The 15052-nt window shown below is 37.0% G+C and overlaps 1 protein-coding gene across 1 annotated transcript in view; it reads left to right on the top strand.

The window, feature by feature from the left end:
• The window catches only part of MOXD1 (monooxygenase DBH like 1), a 42443-nt gene that overhangs the window by 7360 nt on the left and 20031 nt on the right, over positions 1-15052 (top strand). The window contains exon 4 of the mRNA XM_084285294.1: positions 14111-14290. Within this exon, the coding sequence (XP_084141420.1) occupies positions 14111-14290 (180 nt within the window). The remainder of the gene's footprint in view (positions 1-14110; positions 14291-15052) is intronic.

The raw sequence follows: 15052 nt of genomic DNA, 5'->3' as shown, positions 1-15052 counted from the left end.
CCCATTTGCTTAATTTAATCTTAACGCTTAGTAATAAAACTGCATCTGCTACAGATTAATTACTTTTCATATTTAGTAATATTCATTACTAACCTCAGATCTCCCATGTGCACTGTTGTTTTTTTCCAGTGCAACTGAAACAAGCTTAAAATACAGTAATTCCTCTACTGTGCTTAGATTTTCTACAAATCCTCTCTATCCATAGTTTCACACTACACCTGACATAATGTTTAATGTGGTGTGTTAACCTCTAAAAATGTACAGTACCTACTGGTGTAGGAATGGTGTGTATATACTATGTGCCAGATGCGCCATCATTGATTTGCGTGAAACTTTTCAGCTTCAGTGTGTAGCATGCCCATGCTAGTTTCAACACTGTCCATTTTCCCACTTTATTTTCCTAACTTGTTTTGAAATATACTGTGTTTTCCTCAGGGAAAGTGGTTCCCCAAGCTTGAGAAGTTCTAATCATATAGACAAAAACATGCCTGACATTGAATTTCACTATTAAGAACATGAAAACCAGTTTATGTAAAATAACAAATAGAATAGAGCAGTTGGGTCATTTAGCTGTATGTACATGCCTTTTCTCTAAGAATTGCTCACTTTCATATGATTTTTAACTTTACAAGTTTTTGAAACTATTGGTATAGCTGTGTGAATACCAGCAGAAGGCTGCAATGCAGCTGTGCTCAGGAGTGCAAAATACTTCAGATTCTGTAGGATAAGTTTTTAAATGTGAATCCCAATTTTAGAGGGCATTCAGAGCTGGAAAGGAGGAGAGTAGGTTCAATCTGGTAAGGCTTTAAACTTGGATGCCTATATAAAGCACCCCTTTCATGTGTGTTATTTGAACCTGCTTACAAGAATGGAATCAAGAGGTTAAGTATTGCTGAAACAGGGAATAAGCCCCATGGTGGGGATTAGGTGCTGTGGTCAAAATTAAGTATCTCTTCAGTACACCTCATGCATACTGAATTAAATTAAGGCAACATGTTAAAGACAGGAGATTTCCAATAAAGAAGGCGGACTTTCTCTCATCTAACTTGACCAATCTACAGATCTGAGCTAGCTGCTTGAATGACCTTAGTAGTCAGTGGTAAAAATAGCCATTTATGTCATCCCAGAGTAAGTGTCTGAAACAGATGAGCTCAAACATCCCCTGTATGGCTCAGTCTCTCTCCTTTGACTGGAGAGAGAGAACCAGCCTGATAACCACCCTGTATTAGACATGTAGCTCTCTGATGGCTGAATCAGGGAAGGTGTGTCCCACCAAAATGGTCAGGCAACAGAAGAGGCTGTAATAAGACCAAAAGTTGCAAAATAAAACCTTTTAAAACTTTTTTTTTTTTTTTTAATTTGCTTGTAGGATAAGAAATTATTTTTCTCAACCACAATTACTAATGTGTAATTTTTTGGCACTGAACTGAGGATGTGAATAGCGAAAACAGGCCAAGCATATCACCAGAGGAAACAAACAAACAAACAAACAAACAAACAAAAAAACATGGACTTATTTAGCATTAGCTGAGAATTGTTATATTGGGCATATTTTTATATAAGCACCAAACTTTGTCATGCTTATCTCCTTAGAAAAGAGAGCTTCTTTCAGTTAAATAAAGGCCCGTATTAGAGCACACCAGCAGCTGCTAGTTAATCTTTGTGTTCAGTTTCAGTGCAATCTCTGATAAGGAAGTAGAAACTCCAAAAAAACTTGTTGCCAAGGGTAACTCTGCTTTTTGACAGTGGAATGCTTTAGTAATACCAAAGACCCCAGTGTGAAAACACAAAGGGACTCCAGTTTAAGAGACTGATTGATTGAAAGCCAGAAGGGCAGCATGTAGCCTTCAGTACCTAAATGAGGGCACTGATTTTTAACTTGAGTAATACCAGACAGTAACTGCTTGTTGTTCTCTGGCTTGAACTTTTACGTTTTGCTAAATGTGATAACTCGAACAAATTGCATCATGCAGCCTGAAACAAGCAAATGTTCTCTATTTTCCTGTATGTCCCCCTGCAAAGCAATTTCAGCCTTGGTAAATTAGGTTGGCAACCAAATTATCATTTTACACTGGAGAGCTTGCAAGCTCTCTGCCCTTTGATCTGGAGGGCTGTCTTCATTGCAAGCCTGAATTGGCCCATTAGGTTTTGCACTGTTAAGGACTCATACATAACTGAACTGACTGGAAAATCAAATTTTCCTAAGCAGCTCTCTGAGGAAATAACAGAAATACTGTCTTTTTTTTTTTTTTTTTTTTTTTTTTTTTTTTTTTTTTTTTCTCATAACCTGCTGAATTATTTCATATGTGAAATTATTTCATGCATTATTTCATTCTGTGATCAAAGATGAAACGACTCTAACCACAGATTTTCCTGTCACACCAAACTTAATTTTTCTTAGTGGAATGTATTCTTATTTTGTGCTAATCTTCTTTCATTTCACTTGTATACCTCTACAATAAGAATACTTAAACTACACTTCTATTGCTCTATTAATTATTCCATGTTTGGTATGCAAATATAATCTACTTCAGTTCTGTCATCAACAAACTTGAACATCTAGTTAATTCAATCCTGTTTTTTTGATTTTATTTATATATTAATTTCTTTAAGTCAACATCCATCCATTATGGAATTGTATTCACTAGGCCAACACATAGTTGGAAAATAAATATTTTATATGACTTTCTGGTTAAATAAAAGTCAGAAATTATGTAAGTTCTAGTTGCATATATGTGCTTAACTTAAAATATGACTAAAGGTGAGCAGGGGGAAAGGAAGGGTGTAGCTTTGGTGAAGCTCTTGGAGAGCCAACTCCAACTTCTGAGATCTTCAGTAGAGGATTGCAATTGATCTACCCCATTATGTCATATAAAATGTCTTTTTTCCTTCCTCATTCTTATCTTCAGTTTTAGAATAATATGATTAGCTAGTGCACTGAGAAGACAAAATCGTGTCTAGAAACTGTCTGTAGTCAACCTAGATAGGTTTATTATACACTTCTCATCATAGCAGGTAATATAGTTAAAAAAAGAACTGGGCCTCTGATGAGCAGTTGTAAACCATCTTCTGAGCAAACAGCAGAACAGCAGGTTCATAATTAGCAAAATCTGACTTGGTGGGTCTTACGCAGTATGAAGTAAGCATCTGGACAGATCACAGAGCATATTTACCTTAGTCCTGCTAACTTCTTGGCATTGGTTCTTACAATCAACTTTCTAATTCAGATGCATCACATAATAATAGCATCTTAAGCTGTTACTTAAGCTTAAATTTTCAGTAGGGCCACACTTAATTGCTCCAATTTAATTTATATGGAGAAGAATTTTCTAATTTCACTGATCTAACTATACAAAGTGCTTTTCTTCAGTTCTCACCTCTCTCTCTCCAACCCCAGCATTAGCTACTGGTTCAGTCTTCAAAGAGTAATGTTATGATACCTTCTCCATTTCTGCCTCGTCTTGCAGTGGACTGTAGTTGCAGCTATGTCCAGAGCAAAGATTCATTGACTCCCTTGGGGGGTAAAATAGAAAGACAGAGCACTAATAACAGTCAAAGAATAATTTAGTCAGACAATACCACTCCACCATGTCCACACATAGCATATATGACATCAAATTCCACACAGATGATGACTGAACCACAGCTAGATGATCACACAGAATCACAGAATCACAGAATTTCTAGGTTGGAAGAGACCTCAAGATCATCAAGTCCAACCTCTGACCTAACACTAACAGTCCCCACTAAACCATATCCCTAAGCTGATGAACAGTTTCTCTTTGTGCCACAATTTAAGTTTTATCTGTTATGAAAATAACTTACATCATGACTATAACAAAAATTACAAACAAACAAACATACAACCCTAACCTGAGAAAACATAAGTATCTAAATCATTATACATTGAAAAGCAGTCTTCTTTCTCTTTCCTCTCATTTCAGTGACCTTGCCTTTGCTATCTCATAAGTTGCTTGGACTGAAACTGTGTCTTTCTGTTTTGTGAAGTGTGAATTGAGTATTGGTTTCACAGAATCACAGAACTGTCTAGGTTGGAAGAGACACCAGAGAAGTCTAGGACAATCTCAGAGATTGTCTAGGTTGGAAGAGACCTTTCTAGAGAATTATAATGTGTGTAGAGAATTAAGAATAAGAATAGAGAAATTAGAAAATTATCATAAGAAATATAATTTTACTACAGTATTCTTAAGTAACTTTCAAAGAGCCATGTCATCTGAAAATTGCACTTGTGTGGCTTTCTGGGAGATGTTGATGGGTGTTGGAGCAAGCGTACCAGGATCTGGCTCAGGGTGAGAAAATGTGGAAATCATGGTATTAATCTAGGCATAACTAACATACCCCACTCAGTACATGTATTTTGTAAACCACCTCATGTATGCTAAACCTATAAATAAAATGTTTTAGAGGGCATGAGCAACAGTTCTCAAAATTTGTTCTGCTGACTCAGGAAGCTGTGCCAAGTCAACTTCGCTAGGCTTGAGCATATTTTATCCCATGCTTTCACTTCAGTAGATGTAAAGTGCCAGAGAGTCCGGGTTGGTGACTGCTGTAGACCCTCAGTACCTGTAGGCTTAAAGTCTTTCCCAGGCATGTTCCCTTTTGGTTCTCCTTTGCAAAAGTCAGCATCTCCTCCTCAGAAAACATGTTTGCTAACAGGATGCCCATGTATTTGTAAAACACAAAGCAGACATGTTGGATATTCTCACGCATTCTGTCTTTGGTAAAGCTTCTTGTTCCCTCCCAAGCAGGAAGAGAAAAAGTATGATGTTATTAAGCTATGATCAAAGGGAATATTTTGCAGTTGTACAATAGTGTTAAAACCTCTTCCCTTGCCATCTCAAAGAAAAGCTAGACATCTCTGTGTATTAATGGAGATTTCATGAACAAAAGGGAACTATTCATTGACTATATTACTTATACTGTTCAAATTATATGTTCATCTGGAAATAATATACACTCTTTATAGACTACCCATCTTGGCTTCAGATCTGAAAAGTATTTCACAGAATTTCTAGGTTGGAAGAGACCTCAAGATCATCGAGTCCAACCTCTGACCTAACACTAACAGTCTCCACTAAACCATATCCCTAAGCTCTACATCTAAACGTCTTTTGAAGACTTCCAGGGATGGTGACTCCACCACTTCCCTGGGCAGCCTGTTCCAATGCATCACAATCCTTTCAGTGAAGAAGTTCTTCCTAACATCTAACCTAAAACTCCCCTGGCTCCACTTAAGCCCATTCCCCCTCGTCCTGTCACCAGGCACGTGGGAGAACAGGCCAACCCCCACCTCGCTATAGCCTCCCTTGAGGTACCTATAGAGAGCGATAAGGTCGCCCCTGAGCCTCCTCTTCTCCAGGGAAGAGGAGGCTCAGGGTTACATATTACTTTATTATTATATTGTTTTCCCAAGAAAGTAATGATATTACTGATTAATTGCCGATTAATTCTGTTTGGTGCGTATGGTGTGCTGAGAGACTCTGGTCGTACTGAATACCGCAACCATTCTGCCCATCTTTCTGTTGCCTAGGAGTGCAGTGAATGTATTGCCAGAAAGCGTAACTGAATGAAACATGTTTTTTCTTGACCCAAGCTTTTTATCAGATTGCTCCTCAGGGTTATACTTTTTAACTGTTGCTAAATGTGTTATCTTAAATCTTCAGACATACCTCAGGCAGAAACCATTTTTTAAATGAATATTTCTTTGAGGTATATTTCTTTTGGATTTAGTCTAAATTACTGCATGCCTTTCAAATCTGAAACTCTTTGTGAGTGGCAGAGTTCCAGGCAATTAATTAGGAATAAGAATTTAGGAATGGACTCGATGGCAGAGAGAACAAGAAGCCCTAAACCCTCTCTAGTTCTCATTGTAAATGCTTTGTTTTTCATGGTTGTTATGTTGTTTGATTCCCCTCTCCTAATTAAAATATTTAAGTTATTCTGCACACTGATCTATAGAAATTCTGGATGTACAGATCAATCATTAGCATTTCTTTAATTATGATAATATACGGGGACTGAAGATTTGTGTGAATTTAGAGGCACAGCCTCCTCTCCAAATAACAGCACAGCAACACTAACTTTTGTCATGAAGGCCTTATTCATTTCCTATGAAAATTCTGCAGCTTAAAACTGCAGTATGGTAATTAGTTCTTAATGTGGTATACTAATAAAACTTAAATAAGAGCCTTCATTGAACAACACAGTCACTGAGTAAACAAATCCTTTCTTCTTTACACCAAGAACAGGAAATATCTGTGCTTTGAATAAGTTTTTCCATTCATGTGGTAAGTACTTTTTTCTCCACAGTGATGTTAGAATTTTTGTTACATGTTTTGAAGTATACCCAAAACCAGATAAAAACAAATGCCAACATTATAACTTAAATAAATAAATAAACAACTCGGCACTGTTATTTCAACTTGGGATTATGTCCTGTATATGAATCTTGCTTTGGGGAAAAAAAAAAAAAAAAACAAAAAAAAAAACACAACAACCCCACACCATGGACAAACCATGCAAATTTAAATGCCTTAAGTTGTATGGAACCTCTATTTTTGTGCTGGAAATTTTCCATCCTCCAAGGAAACCTTACCTAATCACATTATTAGGTTGGGGGTGGGGGTGGTTGCTGTTGCCTGTGCCTTTTCTACATCTGCATCTCCTTCATAGTAAAATATAAGAAGCCAGATATGTCAGTAACTGCACAGGTTATATTTTTCTCCAGCTTGAATTTGTAAGTAATGTGTATGAAAATAATTTGGATTAACATTTTTACATTTGGAGGACAGTTCAAGATAAGCAATAATGCTTGTACATAGATAACCATCAGTGAAACAGACACAGTGGCATTGCTATGCAATTTGCTCACCAAACTATTCACCTTTTTAAGTAAACAGCAGAGTATGAATTCAGAAGCACTCGGGATCAAGAGCAATTTAAAGCGTTTTGTTGCTGAATTTAAGGTCTGGATTATTCAGTGAGAAAAAAAAAATGGACCTGTAGTTGTGTGCATGCAAATGATAGGGCCAATCTCAGTAAAGGTTACAGAACCTAGTCCATGCTAGACTGCAGCCTGTTGAGCGTTTGATGCATCTCTTACAGTCCTAACTGTTCTGTGGTATTAATTTAATGCTTTCTGACAGATGGGTCAGGTGGGTGGAGGGCTGGAAGGGATGTCCCTAACTGACCCCCGGATTCCAGAACCTGAGCCTAAAAGTCTGCAGTAAATTTGTCCCCCAGACACAATGCTGGCCTAAACAGGCCATCCTCCAGACACAAGATAGCTGTTGGGTTCTTGGGGTTAAAAACCTGGTCTACAACTGGGATCATGTACTTAAACATCTATCCTAGCTCAGGGACATATTTCTAGCTCTTGGGTTTTTGCTCAGCACACCTTTGAGTTGTATGGAAGAACCAATGCTAAGCAGAAAGACAATAGCTTTTTTTTTTTTCTTTTTTCTTTTTCTGAAAATTCATATGAAAATAAAACCATTTTATTTATTTATTTATTTATTTATTTATTTATTTATGTATTTATTTATTTTTTGTGGTGGTGAATACACAGAGTTTTTGCTGAAAAAGACCCAACCTTATTAAGCCAAGTATTTGCAAGTATTTGCTTTTTGGTAGAAAAATCTTAAACCTTTAATCAGATGTTTTAGATAAATATTTGTTTATTCTGTGACTACATTTTTGGAAGAAAAGAAAAGAAAAGAAAAGAAAAGAAAAGAAAAGAAAAGAAAAGAAAAGAAAAGAAAAGAAAAGAAAAGAAAAGAAAAGAAAAGAAAAGAAAAGAAAAGAAAAGAAAAGAAAAGAAAAGAAAAGAAAAGAAAAGAAAAGAAAGAAAAGAAAAGAAAAAAGAAAAGAAAAGAAAAAAGTCTTGATGACATTGTATCTACCTTAGAGGAGCTTTTCTAAATTGAACAGTTATTTAAATGTACATGCTGTACATTTTGGAAACAAGTATGAAGTCCAGAGTAATCAATAAGAAGGTAATTGTTCTTCCCAAGCGTGATTATAGAAAGTATAGAACAAAAACCTCTATCTTCTGTTACAAAAATTCTCTCCAGTAATCTTAGCCAGCACTCAGTTTCACAACCATCACTTTTTGGTCTGAGTTAATCAGGTACATGGCAAACTCATATAAATAAAATAGCCAACTGTGGGCTAGAATCTTAGATACAGCAGCGCCAGGACAAAATCTTGTGACAAATTCTTATTTTCAGCTTTGAGATTATAAAAAAATGTATTTATTTATTTATTTATTTATTTATTTATTTATTTATTTATTTATTTATTTATTTATTTATCTCTGTGACACTGGGGGTACATGCACACAGTGTTGTGTAAGGCTAAGGCTTTGGAGTCATTTAAAGTGGTAAAAGCCATACCATGCCATAGTGTCTTTCGGTTAGTAGAGGTCATGGCAGGATGCTTGGTGCTTTTTAGCGTTCTCCAGAGGGAACTGGAAATCTTACTAGCTTAACAGTTATGCAGCTGAAGTCAGTTTGAAGAAGACTCTGGGCTGAGGTATGTCTGTTCTTTTTTCAGACCATTCCCTTTCATTTTTAGTATCATGGCCTAGCTTGAGGACTGCATTCCTTTTACTTTGTTGCAAATTGTCTGGCATGGTTTTGACCACTGCTGAACAACTAATGCCCAGACATGGTTCGGGCAGCTGTACAACCAATTATTAGACAGTTTAGCTCTATGAATATGTGAACAAGGCATCCCATGGAGATTCAAGGCTACAGACGTCTGTGGTCTGTATTTATTAGTGTACATTTGGCTAAAGGAGGCTAGATGTCACTGTATGTAATAGATTATTGGCGGCACATTTTATGTGGGCACTTTGAAATGTAAAATTAAGTTGAAGCTAGCTTTTGAGCCTGAAAAAATAAAATTTTATTTTCATTGACATTTCTGTATAAAAACTTCATTGCAACAAGACCAAAAACCTGTTGCTATTTTCGTATATAAAAATAAATTCAGCATTTTGTTTACTTAAGATCTATGAATTGTATTTTCTAACAGGGACACTGTGGGGAGACTATGGAGATAGTTTACTGACTTTTATTATTCACGCAAACAGGCATGAAGAACAAACCACAGCTGTAACATCAAAGAAAGCAAAGCATATAAAAAGGGAGGAAAAAGAATAAGCAAGAAAGACTTCCAGCTTTCTGGAGATAATTTTTCCTTGTAGGGAATCTAACTTCTTGGGCCATTTCATCTGCTTGCATTTTCATCCCACTTAATGTGTCTTACATTAATATCTTGACCCTGCTTATCAGCAGCTTGAGATGCAAGCCTCTATTATGTTACAATTTGGGCTTTTTTTTTTTTTTTTTTTTCTTTAAAGAAACAAATGCATGTGGCATGTTCAGTTCGTGCATTAGGTAAAGAGATAATAGGTAATAGAGAGGAAGAAAAATTGAAGCTGAGTAATCCAGAACTAGTAAGCGTAGGCATTATCTTTGTTCATGTGATGTAAACCTGCTGACTAAAATAGGGCTTCTGTTAAAGTAACAGGTGGGAAGCAAGTGTCTTTTCTATTTTAACTTAAATTGAAAATTTGTTATTTTTATATATTTTGAAAGTCAATATTTTGAGAAGTGCTAAGAGAGACAGTAATGATGAAAAGGACACTGACACCTCTCAACCTGCCCCATCAGTACAGATAATGCTAATCAAACACCATAACCATAACCTGTACTTCTGGTTGCAAAAGGCATTGTCTTTATTTTGCATGATGCTTATTTTACGTACCTCTTTCTTTGGAACTATGATTTGATGTGGCATGGGATTATAGTACATCTATTGTGTTTTACCTTTTTAATGAAAGTCAGATTAGTTCATGTATGTCAGTGTGCTCATTTAGCAAGACGTTTCACCCATGCTTTCTGGAAATGTAGAGAGGATGCAAAAAGTAAGCCATCATGAATAATAAAACAGCAGCTTCTTTTTGCAGGTTTCGTGAAAAGCAGGGGAGGCTACTTCTTGTGCATCCACTTATTTTTTCCCAGTTCCAAATGCTTTCGGCAATTTGATGCAGAGTGGACATAGGGCTTTTGTTCTCCAAGCCCCTGGCTGTTATGAAATGTCAAGCAGAAAATGCACTTTGCCTGCAGGCGAGGAAGTCACTGAGGTTCCCCAGTAGTGCAGTATCTCTTCTGGCTTATTCCTGACATGGCAAATAGATGAACCCTGACAGCTGGTTCTTCTTTGCATTGCAGCAACAGTGAAGGTGCCTCAAAGAATGAGGTAAAATGCAGAACTGGATGTTTTAGGTAATTATATGTATATTTCCTTTGAATCTCTTTTCAGCCTGTTTCTTCACTCCTTTGGCTAAAAGGAGGTAAGTAGGAATTAGCAAGGAAAGAGAAAGGAACAACTTTTTGAAGTCAAAATTTTCCTCATAATTACTGAAAGTGAAAGGCTGACTCCCATTTTCACTACAACCTATTCTAAAATTCTCAGATATTGGTGGCTGAAAGTGACATTTGAGTGTCCCCTTACTTTACAAGTACAAAGTATGCAAGCCTGTGTATAAGAATCACAACAAAAATTGATGGTCTGCAGTGTTTATTAACTATTATATAGTATGCCTACTTTTATCACCTTTTCTTTATTTTTCTTCATGCCCTAATTTAGCATAGTAAATTACTATCTTTTCATAATTATTGTAAAAGTTGAACTATTTCCCAAGACAAATGCACAAGACAGCCATGTTGACTTTTCAGTGTTGGCCCACCATTATTGTGACTGGAGATCCACAAACTTAGACCTTAGCTAAGCTTTCAGTTCTGTGGCTTGTGGATTAAAGACTACCCTCCCCCTCCCACCCTTCCCCCTTCCCCCCCAAAAAAGCTTAAAAATTCAAATAATTGGAAACTCTGAATGAATGCACTTAACAATTCACATTTTATGAATTAATGCCTATAATTAGGGATCAAGACTGATATAGAGCTGTTCATAGAGGAATAACCTTGTAAGAGATGAGTGCAGAAATTGTGTTATCATTCATTGGGACTGCAAGTGCTCTGGAAACCAGGCCACCCCGGTATTAGGTATTTAATTGTAGATACCTGCTCTAGCAACTGATTTTACACTTGGGACTACTTATGTGCACATTTAAATGCATTAGTGATTTGCTAGATTTGGCCTCATTTTTGAGGAACTTGGTTGTTGTTCATCATTGTTTTATAAGACTGGCCAGAAAACAAGAATTCTGTTTATTGGGAAAAAAAAAAAAAAAAAAAAAAAGAGGTTTTGTATTTTCTTTTCTGCTTGAAGCGAATTAAGCTGCACAGATGCTCTTTGTGAAAAGTGAGAGAGGAAAAGAGAAGCAGCTGAAACAACCTCCTCACTCTATAAGCTGCTACAATGACGAACAGTTGAGTAACTGGGACAGCACTCACCTGGGATGTAGAACTGGCATAACTGGCATGTTTAAATTCCTGCTTCAGTTAATCACTGGAATAAAGGGTCAAATAAAAGTTTCTGATTTTATTTTCTGCTGAAGCGATTCCACTAAGTAAGTATAGTTAGCTACTCACTGAATCAGAGAAAGGGAACCCAGTGTGTCAAGGGGGGCTGCTCCTCTTTCTTTCTCATTTCATTCAGGAATGATGCTGAGAGAGCCTTAGGGAGCTGGCCAGTAAAATATTTCCCTACATTACTGGGTAATGAACAATTTGTGATCATGAGATTTTGATTTTCCTAAAATTTTGTTAAAATATTTTTGACCCACTCCTAGTAGTTTTTTTTTTTTTCTTTTCTTTTCTGTATTTTGTTGAAAAGGAAGGAGAGAAGGGTGGTAGTTCTGTAACCAAGTTGTAATTAGAATGTGTGAGATGTCTTAAGTTCACTGCTGCTTTTCATTATTTCTTGGTGCATGTGAAGAATATGAGAAGTCCTACAAGATATGCTGGAAAGATGCTCAAGGTTGTTTTTTTTTTTTTGTTTTTGTTTTTGTTTGTTTGTTTGTCTTTGTTTTTCTTCCCTAAAGAAAGCTGAACAAAACTACTTTCTGAAGTGCTGTTTTTGTTTAGGTACCTGACACTAAGAAACTGATGACAGGATGTGAGTTTCTAATTTTGGTGATGTCCCATTGTTCTGAGGGGAAGCTGGCTTTGCAATAGTGATTGTAAGCACAGTAGGTGCTGGGATCCTGTAGCAGCAGGCAGAACTATCTCTTTGGACAAAAATATTCTTTTTTCTTGGTAGATACAGAGATAATATTCCCATAACCATCATCCGAGTAACCCATACACTATGTGGAATTTCTAAATTCCCAAGACATATACTGCTTTTTCATCTATAAGCCACCATGATACAATTCTGCAGCATTTGGATAGATGTGCATTTATATGAAGGAGCAGAGGAGGAAGCAACATCAAGCTGAAATGGATTTCTGAATCGTCAGTCAGCTTGATATATTTCGATAAGAATTCTTTTCTGATTGGTGAAATGACTCTTTGTACCTTTTCAAAAATACCTTTATTTTCATAGTAGAGTAACTCATGATGATGGTAATGCTAACCAGAATAGGGATGACTGAAAGCAGTACAGAATATCCCTTGTGAAGCATTTCAGTTTAGCCATCAGAACAAAACTTTGGTATGTCTCTGCAAATTGGCATCCTTCCATTGATTTCTAAGCACAGTGAAGTGGGTGGGTTTGGGTTGTGCACTTCTTGGACAGACTTGCAGGTACTCAGCAGCAGATGGACTCCCCAAGAGCCTGACTTCAATGATATTTTGCAGATTTATATCACTGAGGGTGGTCTTGTTATGAACAGGCTCTAGTCACTTCTTCCTGCCCTTCGCCTTTTGTAATTGGTTCAGTGGTTTGAAGAAAGTTCAGAGATGAATTTCTGGTGACAATATTGTGCTGAAAATATTTTAATAAGGTAATAAACTATTCTTTATTACCCTGCTCTGGTGCTCTGATACCCAGGGTTCATGTGCTTGCAAAACAAATAGATGCAACGTTAGGATGTATATGCATTTTTTCCCTCTTTAAAACCTTTGTTTTCCTAACAATAGTAAAATGCAATACTTCATGGCTCTCCACATAAGTGCTGCATTGCTAAAACTTAACCTTTCTTGTGAAAACATATACAGAGAATGTGCATGTAATTCAACTTAAAGGTAGATATGACAGACATGGATTTGCATTCAATCTTTGAATGCAAAACAAGGGAGAAACTCTTTTCATTTTAATATTGTTTTCTATATGCTGATATTTTGTGGAATATGATGTTTCTGAAAAGCAAAATAATTTTTTTTTAGAAGTATTCATGTTTGCCCAGATGTCATCTATGATGGAGATAATTTAACGTCATTCATCCAAACAGAGAGTTAACAGTGTTATATTGGAATTAAATTTTAGGCTACCCTGATGGTCAGTGGTCACATTACACTGTGAGCACTCCTGCACCCCTGAGAACCTTCTAGCACCCGACCTCTGTGGAATGGCTTGATGTTAATGAGGTCTTTACAACTGAACAGGCTGTAAATTAGGTCTAATTTTTCATAGACGTCTAAAAAATTTGGAAGTCCATCTTGACCTACTGAGGAATGTGGGGTTATACCTCCAGGCTCTCCCTAGATTTACAGATTTTATGGGAAGCTCTAGTTCAAAGCAGTACAAAAGAGACAGAGACGGGGATGAAATGTTCTGAGTAGTTCAGATACCAAGCTCGTTTAGCTGAGCAGACATACAGCTGGTTTATATCCCATTCATGCTGGAATGCAGCTAAACAGGATTGGTCAGGGAGAAAGACAAGTGACAGTTCAAGACTGGGGTGAGAGAAGGGAGAACAAGACAGATGGCAACATAGGTTTAGTCAAGACACAGATTTTTCTTCCTGTTCTCTATTGATGCACCTAAAAATGTTTTTAATGCTTGGAGTTGCAGAATGCTGAAGTATCATCTCAACCTAGTTACAACTGAATATCAAACCTTCTTTTTCAGTAAAAGTGTACCTTATAATTTGCTGTTCCATCTGCGTACCCACATTGAAATAGTCATATTTGAGATGTGTTTTCTTTCCTTTTATTTTTCATTTTAACATTGACAGGTTGAGCCGTTGATCCAGAAGGGCCATGAGAACCTGGTGCACCATATCCTGCTGTATCAGTGCAGCAGCAACTTGAATGACAGTGTGCTGGACTATGGACATGAGTGTTATCATCCCAACATGCCAGATTCTTTCTTCACATGTGAGACAGTCATTTTTGCTTGGGCCATTGGAGGAGAGGTAGGATGAATGGCTGTCTAGCATGGTTCATCAATGGGGCATCAGGAGGGTGTATATCATAATAAAGCTTCCTTCCAACATGTTAATGAATTCTTAATCTTTTTTATTTTTATGGGTAAACAAGCACAATCCTTAAATGGATTCACCGCTGTCTTCAACTTTTTGTTGGCCTTCTAAGTGATAAATGCAGTGAATGTCTTGAGTGACAAGCTAAAAATAATGAAAATACTACAGAGAGTTGATGCTTTAGGCAGAAAAAGATTACTTGGGAACATGGAAATCTGTCACCATATCAGCTTGCCCCATCTGATAAGAAAATGCACTGCTTCCAGTGAGGACTAATGTCTGTTATCTGTGGAGCATGACAGAATAAAAAGCACTCTGTAGGTGACTGCATCCAAGACTTTCCAACTGAAGTCAGACAGATGCCTATCTCCTTTTGTGCCTGAGCAGGACCTTCCCTCATTCAGGCAAATCATTCTGAAATTTCATTCCCAGCCCTAAAATACATCATTTTAGTGTAGGAGTGATTGTGTTCTGGTGCAGAACCGGCACAAGGACCACTTTGCTTGTGGCAATGGGGCATATCTACTGAAAACATGGTCTCTGATGCCATGTTAACCCCAGGCTGTGTTTTCACTTTATTTCATATGCTAATTTAAGCTGCAGTCAATGCTTTCACTACTGCCAAAAGAAGCATCCCAATCCTTCTTTACCCCCTTGCTTCGCTGCATGCCCACTCAAACCTGGTGCAGGCAAAGA

This window comes from Netta rufina (genome assembly GCF_964035555.1).
Source record: "Netta rufina genome assembly, chromosome: 3".
Lineage (NCBI taxonomy): Eukaryota > Metazoa > Chordata > Aves > Anseriformes > Anatidae > Netta > Netta rufina.
The sequence above is the reverse complement of the archived record's forward strand: the minus strand, read 5'-3'. Positions and strand labels throughout refer to the sequence as shown.